The sequence below is a fragment of the Triturus cristatus genome, chromosome 1_1 (assembly GCF_964204655.1).
Source record: "Triturus cristatus chromosome 1_1, aTriCri1.1, whole genome shotgun sequence".
Lineage (NCBI taxonomy): Eukaryota > Metazoa > Chordata > Amphibia > Caudata > Salamandridae > Triturus > Triturus cristatus.
The window spans coordinates 94,660,485-94,675,455 of NC_140579.1; the positions used below are offsets into that span (position 1 = coordinate 94,660,485).

General features: G+C 44.7%; 1 protein-coding gene across 1 annotated transcript in view; it reads right to left on the reverse strand.

Moving 5' to 3' along the window:
- Positions 1-14,971, reverse strand: part of LOC146869598 (proteasome activator complex subunit 2-like) — a 163,246-nt gene that overhangs the window by 97,358 nt on the left and 50,917 nt on the right. The window contains exon 4 of the mRNA XM_085640157.1: positions 11,963-12,060. Within this exon, the coding sequence (XP_085496283.1) occupies positions 11,963-12,060 (98 nt within the window). The remainder of the gene's footprint in view (positions 1-11,962; positions 12,061-14,971) is intronic.

Consider the following 14,971-nt stretch of genomic DNA (forward strand, 5'->3'; position numbering starts at 1 on the left):
TATCTGGAGGAACACGTCGGTTGCCCTCTGATCGTGCTAGAGGCTCCGCTTATTGAAGAACATGTATGTTCCTTTTCTTTGATTAACTGGATGGCTGAGACTTTTAGTGGCTCTGCAAACGATTTCCTGTTGGAAGCGGTTGCCACGTATGCTGCATATACGTTCATGGATTGAGTGAACTGTCGTCCACTATGTTTTTACTCCCATGTCTTGAACATTACCTGTGCCTTTGGACTGCTGCCCGGCGCAGCGTTTTTTCATTTTTTTTTCCCACTACACGTTTGAGGTTTTTTTATTTTTTTTCTCCCCTTTTCGTTTTTCATTTTCGGACTTTGCCTGAACTGAAACTTGTTTTTTAAATTGAATACGCCTTGTTCTGCTCTGTCGCAACTGAACTCTGCGTTCTCTCTTTTCTTGCCTACTGGTTAGTGCTTCGATCAAGGGGGCATGTAGTAAGGAGTCCCTTCATACGTACATACATTGTTAAGTTAGCATAACCACGTTAGCTGTTAGAAAGCCATCTTGCTGCTTTTGCGCACGACACTGCATCTACATGTTATTGTTTAAACAAACTGCTGACTCGAGCTTTGCCTCACACGAAAGCAATCTGTTGTTACCATCCCGAGCTCTGCGCAGCGACCTTGGTCTGTACATGGCGTGACAAACAGTCTGGGTTGTTAGACAATGCAGGTTTTCCACTCTAGGTTGATCGACCCACTATTTAGCCATAACACACAGGCAGCTGCAAATACCTGAAAGTTGGTGCTTTTCATATTGCAGACATCATGTTTAATATTCAGACCGAAGACGAGCCTTCCTGCGAGAAGACTCCTGATGCTCCTGTGATGTGATTTCACTAAGCTGATCTTTGAGGTATGGGGTCCCCTATTCAAGCCTAAGAGACCTTCTATTAGCATAATAATAATATTAGCTTCTTAGTAAAGGGAAGGTGGTAGTATCCACCGTCATTATAACATGATCACCCCTTTTATATTCTATGGTATTGTAACGATGCTGATGGTTTTGATTCTAATCATTTGTCTGCTTGTATTAGCCAAAGTACTGCATCTTAGGACACGTGGTCTATAAAAATAAACTCTTTTTATTTTCACCGTGTCTCATTTGATTCTTGTTGTGGACTGATGTGAGAATAATATACAAACAGGTATTTCCGATTCCCACCATTCCTGAGAGTACACTGAGTCGCTGGTTCTGGGTTGTCTTTTCATTGGGATCGCCGAGCCAAATCTCGGATAACGAATGGGACACTTATGCTAGCCGGATACTGGGTTCTGAGGTGAGTTTCTGGTACACCACAATTCACTGAGGTCCTGGGGTTCTACGCATAGTTCTGTGTATAAGCAGAATCCCTGCAACAGGGAGATAGCGAGGAAATGGTGGGTGGCGGACAAGCCTTCACTCAGAATGTGGGTCAGAGAATATGACAAATGCATGATAGCAGAAAATGTAAATGCTTCTTACCAGTATGCATCTGTTCTTGGCATGTAGAGCTGCTGCATTTATAAGTTAGCATAGATCGCCGCCTAGTGTTGGGTCCGGATGGTTGCACTTTGTTGTTGTCCTGGAAGAGTCTTTTTATAGTATCGCGATAGGGGACTCCTCCCCTGGACCACAGTGCGCATGGGCATCCTCCTCCATCTTCAGATTGTTTTTTCGCCGCTGGTGGCAAAGATGGAGTAAGTAGGAAATATAGAGAGAGATGTCCATGTAAATGTATCTAATTAAGATTATGCTGAAGCTGCTACTGTCACCAGGGAGGAGGGTGGGATTATAAATGCAGCAGCTCTACATGCCAAGAACAGATGCATACTGGTAAGTAGTATTTACAGTGCGAGGCATGTGAGCTGCTGAATTTATAAGTTAGCATAGACTGTATAGCAGTATCTCCTCTATTGGTGGCTACCAGTGTCAGCTGCAGTAGTTTGGAAAAGAGTTTTAAGTACAGCCTGGCTTGCTGCTTGGCTTGCACATCAACACAGTAGTGTTTAGTGAAGGTGTGTATGGTAGACCATGTTGCTGCCTTACAGATTTCTTCTATTGGGATGTTCCCTAGGAATGCCATGGATGCCCCCATTTTTCTGGTAGAGTGTGCTTTTGGGGGCACTGTTCATGTTCTTTTAGCTTTGTGATAGCATATTTGAATGCATTTCACTATCCATCTAGCAATTCCCATTTTTGATATTGCATTACCTTTGTGTGGTGGTGCAAAAGCTACAAACAATTGTTTGGTTTTCCTGGAGGATTTTGTTCGGTCTATATAATACAGTAGTGCACGTCTAACATCTAGTGTGTGTAGTGCTCTTTCAGCTACTGTTTGTGGCTTTTGGAAGAATACAGGTAATTCTATTAATTGGTTCATATGAAAAGTTGATATTACCTTAGGTAAAAATTTTGGATTTGTCCTGAGGACTACTTTGTTGTTGTGTATTTGTAGGAATGGTTCCTGTATTGTTAACGCTTGCAATTCACTTACTCTTTTAAGTGAAGTAATTGCAATAAGAAAAGCCACCTTCCATGTTAAGAATTGTATCTCACATGAGTGTAATGGTTCGAAGGGTGGTCCCATGAGTCTTGTTAAAACTATGTTTAAGTTCCACTGTGGGGCAGGTGGAATTTTAGGCGGGATTACCCTTTTTAAGCCCTCCATGAAGGCTTTAATGGCTGGTATCCTGAATAGAGACAGGTGCTGTCTATTTTGCAGGTAGGCTGCAATAGCCGCTAGATGTAACCTTATAGATGTATATGCAAGGTTACATGTATGTAGATGTAGTAGATAGCAAATTAAATTTTGTATGGAAGCGTCTAAAGGATTTATGTTGTTGTTCTTACAGTATATCACAAATCTCTTCCATTTTGATGCGTAACAGGCTCTAGTAGTGGGACATCTAGCCTCCCTAATTATGTTCATACATTCTGAAGGCAGTTTAAGGTATCCAAATTCTAGGATTTCAGGAGCCAGATCGCTAGGTTCATTTGTGCTGGGTCTGGATGCCTTATCACTCCATGGTTCTGTGTAAGGAGTGTTGGAGTTAGTTGCAGTCTGTGATGTGGGACTACTGATAGTTCTAGAAGCGTTGTGTACCAGGGTTGTCTTGCCCATGTGGGAGCAACTAGAATCATTTTTAGTGATTCTTGTATGAGCTTGCGTACCACTAATGGAATCATTGGTGTTGGCGGAAAAGCGTACGCAAATCTGCCTGACCAACTCATCCATATCGCATTGCCTTCCGACTGAGGGTGCGGGAATCTGGCGGCGAAGGAGGGGCATTTTGCTTTCTCGTGTGTGGCAAAGAGATATATATCTGGGTGCCCCCATTGTTGGAAGAACGGTTGGAGTACCTGTGGGTGAATCTCCCACTCGTGTATTTGTTGACTGTATCGGCTTAAGAGATCTGCTAGTTGGTTTTGTGTTCCTGGGAGATGTTCCGCTAGGAGGTAAATGTTCTGCGGAATGGCCCATCTCCAAATGCTCTGTGCTAGACGAGAGAGTTGTGGAGAGTGTGTCCCCCCCTGTTTTTGTATATAGTACATTGCTGTGATATTGTCCGTCCGGATCAATACCACTTTGTTGACTATATGTTTCTGGAAAGCTTTTAGTGCCAGGAATATTGCCAGGAGTTCTAGATAATTGATATGGAATTGCTTTTGTTCCTGTGACCAAAGTCCTTGAACAGTATGTTGAAGTAGATGGGCTCCCCACCCTGTCTGTGATGCGTCTGCTGTTAACTAAATCTGTGGAACTGGCTCTTGGAACAGTCGCCCCTTGGAAATGTTGTTTGTGTTCCACCACTGCAGAGAGTGATGCGTGTGACTGTCTACCAACACTAGGTTGTTTAATTGTCCCTGAGCTTGGTTCCACCGACGTGCTAGGCACTCTTGAAGGGGACGCATTTGCAGACGAGCATATGGAACTATAAATATGCATGAGGCCATCATGCCTATCAGCTGCATAAACACTCTGGCTGTGAGTGAGTGTTGTGGTTGAAATCTATGTAGTAGTGATTTCATATTCGCAATCCTGACTGGGTTTGGGTAAGCTCTGGCTTTGGTTGTGTCTATTGTTGCTCCTAAGTACTGTTGTACGTGGGAGGGTTGTAGATGGGATTTGAGGTAATTTATAGTGAACCCTAGATCGTGTAAGAGGTGAATAGTCCTGTTGATATGGCTTGCACACTGTTTGTATGTGTTTGCCTTTATTAGCCAATCGTCCAGATAGGGGTACAAATGTATGTGTTGCCTTCTGAGGTGTGCTGCTACCACTGCCAAGCACTTGGTAAATACCCTTGGTGCTGTTGTGACTCCGAAGGGTAGTACTTTGAATTGATAATGTTTGCCTTCCACTGTGAATCTGAGATATTTCCTGTGTGCTGGATGTATTGGAATGTGGAAGTATGCGTGTTTGAGGTCTAGCGTAGCAAGAAAATCTCCTTGCTGTAATAATGGGAGTATTTGTTGCAGCGTGACCATATGGAAGTGATCCGAGTGTATGTATGCGTTGAGGGGTCTGAGGTCTAATATTGGTCTGAGAGACCCGTCTTTTTTGGGGATAAGGAAGTATAGTGAGTATACTCCTGTCCCTTGTTGTTGCAATGGTACCTGTTCTATTGCATTCTTTTCTAGGATTGACTTTACTTCTTGCAGAAGTAGTGTTGTGTGTTCTTTTGACATTGGTCGGTGTTTGGGTGGTATGTTGGGTGGAGTAGAAGTTAGTTCTAGGCAATAGCCATATTGGATAATTTGTATTACCCACCGGTAGGAACTGTGATAATCTGCATCCGACTGAGGTTATGTGGTCTGGGGGTAGTGTGTGAGAGTCACTGTTGGGAGGTAGAGGAGGGTCGGGTATTGTTACCTCTACGTCCTCTACCCTTGGTATTATTTCCTCTGTAGTTCCCCCTACCGTTCCCTCTACCAAAATTATTTTGTGTGGGAGAGGTGTAGCTGTTCCCCGTTTGTGTTGTGTGACCTCTGCCTGCTCTTCTAAAAGAGGAGCGACGAAAAGAACTCCTATTAGACTAGAACTGCAAAGCTCCCGTTGACTTTGCAGTATCGGTGTCTTTTTTCATTTTTTCTAAGATGTTATCTATTTGTGGGCCAAATAGTGCATCTTGGTTCAAAGGCTGGTTTAAAATGGTGTTCTGCACTTCTGGTTTGAAGCCTGAAATACGCAGCCATGCATGCCTGCGAAGCAGTACACTGGTGTTAATGGCTCTTGACGCCGTGTCTGCCGCATCTAATGCACACTTAATTGATGAATTTGTTATCACTTTACCTTCCTGTATTAAATCATGTGCTTGATTATTATAGGGTTCTGGAACATGTTGTATGAGTTGTTCTAATTGATCATAATGCGCTCTATCGTATCTTGCTAGTAGCGCTTGTGTATTTGCTATCCTCCATGAATTTGCTGCTTGAGAGGCTACCCTTTTGCCTGATGCATCTAACAGCTTTGACTCCTTATCAGGTGGTGGTGCTTCCCCTGATGTCTGGGAATTTGCTCTCTTCCTAGCATTTGCTAACACTAAGGAATCTAATGGTAGTTGCCCTTTGATGTAGGTTGGGTCTGAAGGAGCAGGTCTATATTTTCTCTCTATCCTTGGGTTGAGTATTCTCTGTCTCACCGGGTCCTTAAATATGTCAGGAGTATGTTTTACCATCCCCTTGAGCATGGGTAAAGTGCGTACTGATTTCTCTACTGTACTAAAAGTATTAAATAGGAAATCTTCCTCCACCGGGTCAGTATGCATGTCTACTTTAAAAAATGTAGCTGCTCTATCAACTAGTTGTTGGAAGGCTATGGTGTCGTCAGGTGGAGAAGGTTTAGTTGGGTATGGCAATGGTGTAGGCATGTTTGATGGTTCGTCCCCATAATCTGGGTCTTGCCAATCATCTTGTGGGGCCTCTTCTTCATCAGGGTCTATGTAATCTTCCTCATCTTGAGGTATTTCCTGATCTTCCTCTATAGGTGTCTCTTGTGGAGGAATAATTTGTTCTTCTTCCATATGTGTGTCTTGAGGAGGTGTGTGCGGTAAGGGGGGAGGAGAAGGCTGAGAGGGAATAAGAGGTGTAGAAGGAAATGTAGCAGAGTCCTTTTTCTTGCTAGGAACTGGAGGTGGTGCTTCAGTGTCCAATTTCCTCTTATGTGCTATTATATGACCTGTTTGTGGGTCTATAGATAGCCTGTATTGATTTGGATCGATAGAATCCGGGAAAAATAGAGTTTCTTGTATTTTTTGACGTTTTGGCACCGAAATTTTGGAGCTGGAACCGTTCGGCTTCGAAGGAATGTCTTTATTTCCTTTTTTCGGATCGACGGGTTTTGGTTCGACGATCTTTTGTTTCGGTTCGACCGTTTTCGGTCGAATCGTTTTCGGCTCCGTGTTTTTCGGTTGGATAGCCTTTGTTTGGATAGTCTTTTTATTAGTGTCTTTCGGTTCTCGACTTTTCGGGTCGGAACCCTTTTCCTTGAGAGCCTTAGTTTTTATTGGCTTCGGGTCGACCTTAAGGGCTTTCGGTTCGACGATTCTCTTTTTCGGCTCAGTGCCACTGCTGCCGGCCGTTTGCCTCGGTTCCGTATATTTTTTCGGTGTCGAGGTTGAGGTATTTTTAGTGTCAAGGTGTGGTTTTGTCGGCACCGAGTCACTAGTTGATTTTACAGTCTTTTTCGGAGCCGAGCTTTGTAGCGGGGCTTCCAAACTTTTGTTTGGTTTCGGTGATTTTTTCAGAGCCGGACTCGATGGTGGGGCTTCCGAACGCTTATGCTGGTCTTGACGAAGGCCGGTTGGCGATGTCTTGACCTTGGCTTTATTCTCGGGTCGAGGGACGGGGCTTGTACTCACGTGTTGACCTGGTGCGAGTGGATCGTCTGATTCGGATTGATCCTCCACCGTCACGATCTGGAGATCATCTGGATCGTCTGCTTCTGAAAACACGCTTTCTGCGTCGCCCTCAAAGATGTCTTCAGGATCAGGTACAGATCTCTGCATGCTTTCTCGAATTGCTCTTCTGTTCCGGATAGTTTTCTACTATCGGAACTGTGCGCAGGCTGAGCAATCCTCTTCTCGATGATACGGAGAAAGGCACCTATTGCAGACTGTATGATGATCACTATGTGGGAACTTAGACCCACATTGAGGGCATTTTTTAAATGGGGTCCGTTCCATGAACTACTGGACCACGTGGCGTCGAGAAGGCCCAAAGGCCCGATTCGACAAAAAAGTCTTGGAAACTGATTCTAATAAGTTAAAGGGTACCGAGCGTAGACAATACCGTCGAGTAAAAGTTGTTTTGACTAAATCTAATCTTACTTCGATCCGAAGTTATCGTAACACATCCGAACCCAATGGCGGAAAAAAACAATCTGAAGATGGAGGAGGATGCCCATGCGCACTTTGGTCCAGGGGAGGAGTCCGCTATTGCGATACTACAAAAAGACTCTTCCAGGACAACAACAAAGTGCAACCATCCGGACCCAACACTAGGCGGCGATCTATGCTAACTTATAAATTCAGCAGCTCACATGCCTCGAACAGAGGTGTTCAAAGCGAGGGGGTGCCTTAAGAAATGGGACAAAAAGTGGGGCAAATGGAATGCTTATTAAGGTGACCTATGTGTTTCCCCGTCAACAGAAATGGAACTGCAATGCACAGACATGCGATGATTGAATGCACCCTGATTGTAAAGGATACCTTTCCCTGAGGATTTCTGTGTATCATGAGATGTACCTGATATCATTCATAATTGCAAGTGACCTATTAATGTTAAAACCAATAAAAACAATTAAAAAAAAATGAAGAAGGAAATGAAGACTGAAAAGGGAATCGAGATGTGCTAAAGTTGACATCTGGTTAGGTGATGGGTAATTTTGTGATGGCACAAATGCCATCAGAGAGGGGATTGATGGAGCAAGGACTCGCACCTGCACAATCGCATTTAAAATAGCAGCTTGAAAGCTCACAAGCTAAGCATCTGCTTCGCTAAAACTAAAACAAGCTATTTACTAAATGCTAATGCGGGGAGAGTTATTATAAGTAAATGGGATTACAGTAGAGATAGGTGGTATACAGCGAAATCATTTTATTTTGATTTTAATTTGTTTTTCTTTGACCTCTTTATTAGTTCGTATTTGGGCCTTCGGGCAGGACTGAAGCCTGTACCACACGTGACTTTCACGCAGGCGCAGTAATAACAAGCCAGAAGCCATGATGTTGTTTCTTGAAACCCATCAAAGGCCATCTTCGCTACATGTCCTGGGAACCTGATGGACATCCTGCACGTTGAAGAGATGAATGTCATATGTATACTTTTCCCTGATAAAGATGTGAATACGGGTGGGAAATAAAGCTTGGGAATAAGAATTAAGGGGCGGGAACATTAAACAAAGAGCCAAAGAAAATTATTAAAACTTAGCATGGTGTGCTGATCATCCCCCCTTGCTTGTCCAATCAGAATTAGGGGTTCCATGAAGTTGAAACATTTAGGGGTGGTACATGCCATTGGAAAGGTATAATTGAGGTAGTTTAGTTAGTTTGACACACCTCGTGATCCTGGGATGCTGTCCGAGAGCTGAACGAATGCTGAAGAAGAATCGATATTGCAGACTTTGAATTTGAGCAAATTAATTAGAAGATTATCGCGGAAGAATCGAGGAGGAAGATAGTGTCAAAGGGGGGTGCGACGCAGGCGTCGGATCTAGAAGAGGTCATCTGTCCTGTCCTGAATCCTGTCCAGAACCTGTCCTGAAGTCTTTGTCACCTGAGCTGTCTCAGGGGACCCTTCCAATTTCCTTGGCCAAGGGGTTGGTTTCCACTCCATTCTAGGTAAATATACTTCTGTGTAGTATGTAATTTGTACTGATCTCTCTATCCTCTTTTTCTTGAGTATTGTTATTGAGAAACTTTGTTTTAATATAGGCGACTGATTAATAAATTAATTGACTTTCTTTCCTCGGAGAAACTGAGTTCATACTGTATTATTGATTTTGGCTCACATGAACTTAACTAGATAAAACAAGTAAGAAATATAAACTTTGTCATATCGCCATAAACTAAATTACAACTAATAGGTCCATTGACCAGAGTAAAGAACTTATTGATCAGTGAAAATTAGTTAAAATATTGACAGGTAAACAATCTCATAAAGCATCTATAAAAATGGACCCCAAGAGGTATTTACTAGCCTATGTGAATGTGTAATTATGGGCCCAGGTGAGTATTTTATGTTTGAGTGCCTGAGATTGGTAACCCGCTGGATCACCACTGAAATATCACCTAAAAGATTTTGTTTTCTAAGAATAAAAGATTTTGTTGAAAAATATGTCTATAAGACTTTTTAATTGTCTTCAGGGCACTACGCACTCTTTCTACAATGTAACCTGGGACTATAAGCAGGGCTTTAAGTGGGACCATCAGTTCTTAAAAGCAGGTGCTGGGAAGGGTCTAAAGGTAAAAGGGGGGGGGGGGGGAATTGATACTTCTGATGTGACTTTAAAGAGTAATTTTTAGGTGGTGACTGGACAGCGCAAGCGCTGCTCTGTCAGCCATGCTGTATTGTATTATGTACTTGAAGCCCCGCCCACTCTCCGCCCATGTTGTTCATTGGCTTGTGTCATTGTCCTTCGTAAATGATGGCTTCTGATTCATTATTAGGCTTGTTAGTCCCTCCTTAGTACCTCCCATTAGGACTTGCCCTTTTACATCGGTTGTTACACAGTAGGTCTTATTTAGTCTGTAAGTACTATTTTTTTAATGACTTTCTCTTACTGCAGGTGGGTCTCTCGTGCGCAGCTGTGACCACCAGGATTGCTTATTTAACTCGTAGCAAACGGGGAGCTCTTCGGGGGCCATGGGAGACAGAAGGTGCCAACTGAGCGATGTCTTCAAGCATTTGGAATGCAATAGGTCTCGCATTTGCAAGAGTTTAAGCTATTGGCATTGTAAATGACAATGCTATTTATTTATGTTTTAAAAACCAAAACATAAATAAAAGGAATTGTCATTTAACAATGCCAATAGCTTGTTATTGTTGTATCACTTTATCCGATATAAAAAAAATATCATAAAAGTATGTACATTTACGAACATCCTAAAATTCATTTATATACAACGATGTTAAAAGATTTAAAAAGAAAAAGTGATTAAAGACAGGTAATAAAACAGAACAATTCGAGATGTATCAGGGACGAATGCTCATGGGTCTCCAGTGAACGCAGTCTTATGAGATTTTAACAGTTTAGAACGGATTAGCCAGGCACACCCCAAAAATTTGGCTACCCCGCATACCACCACCAGGGACGAAGCATCAGTAGAGAGGCAGCGAAGTGCCACCCTGTAATTCTAAAACCCCAGATTCCTGCAGATGGGTCTGAGCCACTTCCTCCTGGCCGCCCTATACATTGGGCATGCAAAGAGGAAATGGGGGATGGTTTCATTAGGGGTAGGGCACCCAGGGCAGTCAGCAGGTGTCAAAGGCTGACCATTCCACCCTGCAACCCAGGAGTTGAGTGGCAGGGACCCGAACCTAAACTTCATATAGAGTGTTCTATCGCGGGGGCATTGGATGTAATCAAGGTATTGCTCAGATTTTGCCGCCAGCTTATGCTCAAGGAAAAAGTTAGTGAGGGAACCTCTCTTAGGGTTTCTTGCTTCCTCTCCCTTTACCCAGGCCCAGTATGCTTTTTTGATGACTTGCTTTGGCGGTGGGGTCTGGTTAAGCCATTCCCCACCATAGCCAATATCAGTCACCAAACGCTTAAGGTTGAAGAGCCATTTAATCTTGGTACCTGTGTTTAGCTTGATGATCTCATCCAAGGCGTCAGCGTATCTAGCCAGTTCAGGGGTGCGTCTCAGGCGGACCCAAAAGAGCAGTGGACGTAATCTTGCGATGTCCCTGATGGGATTTTTGCCCAGATCCATACGTAGCGGTAGCAGGGGAGTGGAGAGAGGGAGAGAAACCAACCCTCTTCAGAAAGTGGTTCTCTGATGCCAATAGCTCAAACTCGTGCAAATGCGAGACCTATTGCATTGCAGATGCTGGTTTAGTTTTATATAGCGCAAACATGAGCACCTTACACAAGGACATATTCATGTTTTAAATCACAGGATGTTGAGCCGACGTGGGGCTCGAACCTGCTTTCTCAGCTAAAAGTTGGCAGCTCTCGCCTTAGCCACAACCTGGCCCACAAGAACGGAAGCATTTTCAATATTATATACAACCAAATCATAGTTGCTGCTTATTTATCTTATGCAACTTACAACCATTGAAAAAGCCAATAGTTTGGGCTTGTTGTAGGTGTAATGTTACTTGTTGTGTTTTATATCTTGATGAATGGACAGAAGCAGCAAAATACCATTGGGGCAGTACACTATGCTGAGCACAGATTTTTAGCTTAAGTGATTTAAGCCACGCCCTCAATTACATCGGTCACGCTCCTGTGGGAGCCTCCCCCAGTTTTTTCATCCCACTTAAAAGCCCTGACTATTAGAATAGCCTTTTAGAGTATTCATAGACTGCTGAGGACTAGATCACACTGCTGGAGTCCTGTAGCAGTGACAGGACAATGCCAAAGCCTCTGACTGCATGGGGTTTATGACACTGAAGTGCAAGGAGCAACCTTGCCTTATTCTGTCAAGAGGAAGCTCTTCCTCCTGGTAGGAAGCACACTCTGATAGAAAGGTTCTCCCACAGCTTGGCGGAGGTTTGCCTTGTCAAGGAGAGGGCGGTTCTTGCTGCAGAAAGGAAGCTCGTATTGTCAGGTGGACTTTCTTCATGGCACAAGTCCACCATGATGATGAGAAGCTTGCTCTGCCCTGGAAAGATTTCACATTGTCTGGTTGAACCTAAGCATGCAGAGTGTAATATTGTTTTCTTGGGTGCCTCCCATCCCTGCTAGGAGAAGCTTTCCTAGCCAGAACCCTGACCTATGTACATAAAGTCTCCTTACCAGAATGCACTTCTCCTTTAGGATGCGCACCTCCGGCTTTACACGATTCAGCAGGCTCAGGATCTGCTCATTTCCCTTCAGGAACCCACACTTGGGAGCTACGGAGGACAAGAAGATGGAAGATACATCAGGTAGGAATGTGACCTGTAAAGGTAAATATCAATACATGGACACCAACATAACAAAATGCTAGTGGCAGCAAGATCTTGTGCTCTATGGCATCCTACATCACCTTCCTTAACAGATAGGGCTGGCTCCTCAAAGCCTGGGGCTCCGAGAGCCCTCCTTTTCTCTTGCTGCTGCCTTCATGATTTGGGACTAGGGGTAGCATAGGCTGAGTCAGTGCTAGCACAGAGCGGCTACTGCTACCTCTCGTGACCCCATTCATATAACTGGAAAAAAGACGAAAAGCATATGTAGGAATCTGGCTCTGTATGCCCTATACAAAACTGAAGTATAGTGTGCACCGAGTCCAGTAGATCCCCAAAGTTATAGCAGAGGTAAAGTAGATAATACCTTACTCTTGTGGTAGTGTGGTTGAGCATTCAGGCTTATCCGAGGGTAGTGGTAAGCATTTGTTGTACACACTCAGGCAAGAAATGATGTCACACACTCAAATACTGAATCCAGACCAATGGTTTGTACAAAAAGTACTTATTTTGTGGTTATATTTCTAGAACCAAGATTTACTCAGTAGCAGGTAAGGTATACTTTTCAAAATACAGTGAACACTGGTTTTGTAGACATATTCAGAGAATATTGAGAAAACGATTTGTAAATTGTTCAAAGGCACTTGTAATTACTTTCAGATTACTTTTCTAGTTTGGCATGAAACAAAGTCCTAACACAGTTTAAGCGACGCAGGACATCAGTAAACAGGGTAACTTTTTTAAAGGCACTAAGCTACTGTTGTTGCAGTACAAGACAGTTCAACACTTAAAAGATTTTTCTGAGAAAACCCACCATACAATCCTATGGTGAAAAACGAAGCGTTAGGTTTACAGGTAAATAAATGGTTTTAGGATTGGAGTTTTGAAGGGTTGGGGGTTAGAACCAAGGTTCAGATTGGCACTCAAGGGGCACCACCAGCGACACTAGAGCGGCTTGGTGCCAATGTTAGCCAATTTGGCACCTCGGCTGGTGGCTGCTACTGGGCAGGTCACTCAGTCTTGGGAGGCAAGCTCCTGGGGTTAAGGTAAGGGCAAAGGGGGTCCCAGGTTAGCACCACATCCACACCACTAGCGGCGCAAGGGCAGCCGGGTGCAGGGTGCTCAGGAGATGTCAGGAGCCCAATGCTTTCCTATGGATGATGTCGGTTGAGGAAAAGGACTGTAGGCTGGAGCCAGAAGACTCGAAGGAAAACAATGACTGGGGGATGAATTTGAAGAGTTCCTGGACACCAGGACACCGTTGGTTGGGCACCACAGGACTCGGTGCAGGTGTGTCTTTCGTGTCGGGATCCAACGCTGGAACACAGATCAGGATCGCCGGGGGGACCTCACTAGGGTGTTGGGCCACTCGAACTTGGGCCTTGGGTGTAGGGTGCAGACTGATGAGGACTCGCAAATCTGGCTGGCTCTGGAGTCCTGGCTTGGGTTGATGTTGGACAAGTCAGGTGTCCACAGGAGATCAGAGTTCTCTAGGAAGACAGGGCAGGTCACCAGGGTTCTTGGATGCTGCTGGCTGTAGAACACACCGGGTTCAGCTTGCATGGGTTTCAGAGCAGGAGACAGGCCGGTAGGGCTGAAAGCAAAGCAGTTGTCGTCTTCCTCCTCTTCTGCAGCACAGCTGTTCGGTACTTCTTGTCACGTCGAATCAGAAGAGGCAAGGTTCAGGGGGTGTCCCTAAATACTAGATTTAGGGGTGTTGCAGGGTTGTGAAGGTTGGGACCAATGGGTCCCTTCCCTGGGGTGTCTAAATCACCTAATAAGCCACCCTCCAGTGGGAGTGGGGGCAAAGGCCTCTTCTGATTGGAGGGGTCTCCTTATCTTCAAGATGGCGGGGACTGAGAGATGGCCTTCACTTTGCCTCTTCCACCTGAGCAGTGGGGTTGGGAAAGATGGGCCCACCTCTCTTTCTGGCTAGGTTTTCCCACTGGTTCTCACGCCCAAAGTGGGGGTTTGAACCGGTGGGAGCCAGTTGCTGATAGTAGCAAAAGGCTGGGATAGCTAACAAAGATGGATGGCATGCCTTTGATGTTCCCTCTTTGTGAACACTGCCCTTCCTGGGGGAGGAGGCATGACACCTCTGCCAAGGATGTGCTTTGTTTCCAGACTCTACCCAGGGATCCAGAAACCTGTCTGGTGGTGGCAGATGGCTGGGAGTCAGTCAGAGCCCACACCAGGGTAGGTCGTTTTTCAGGGGGCATCGCTAAGATGACCTCGAAGTGCATTTTTCATTAAATCCCACATTGGCATTATTGTGGTTTTAATGTGCTGGGAAGTTTGATACCAAACTTTCCAGATTTCAATAAAGGCATCATGAAGCTGTGGAGTTCGTGTTGACTAACTCCCAGCCCATGCACTCAAAATCGCTCCACTTTACTTACAATGACAGTGAATAGCACAGACACTGTAGGGGCATATTGCTCCTGTGGCTATACCCTCACCTGGGTATGGTGCACCCTGCATTTAGGACTAAGGCCTGCTAATGGGGTGACTTACCAGTGCCACAGGCAGTGTTGGTGGGCATGGCACCCAGGGATGTGTGCCATGTTGACTTCAGTTTGGTCTGCACCACAACACGCAGCCTGCCAGGGCATTGTAGGTGTGTTAAGGGGCGGGGTCTCTAAGGGTGGTACTGTACATGATGCAGTCCTCAGAGGCCCTCTCTGGTCACAAGGCCCTTGGTACCAGGGGTACCTTTTACAAGGGACTTACATGTGGCCCAGAGCTGTGCCAACTTGGGTACAAAGTCAATCGAATTAAAAAAAAATTCGAAATTAAGTACAGGGCCTTCTGCAGTCCAATATTTGTGCAGCGCCAGTTGTAGGCACATGCATGATGCAGC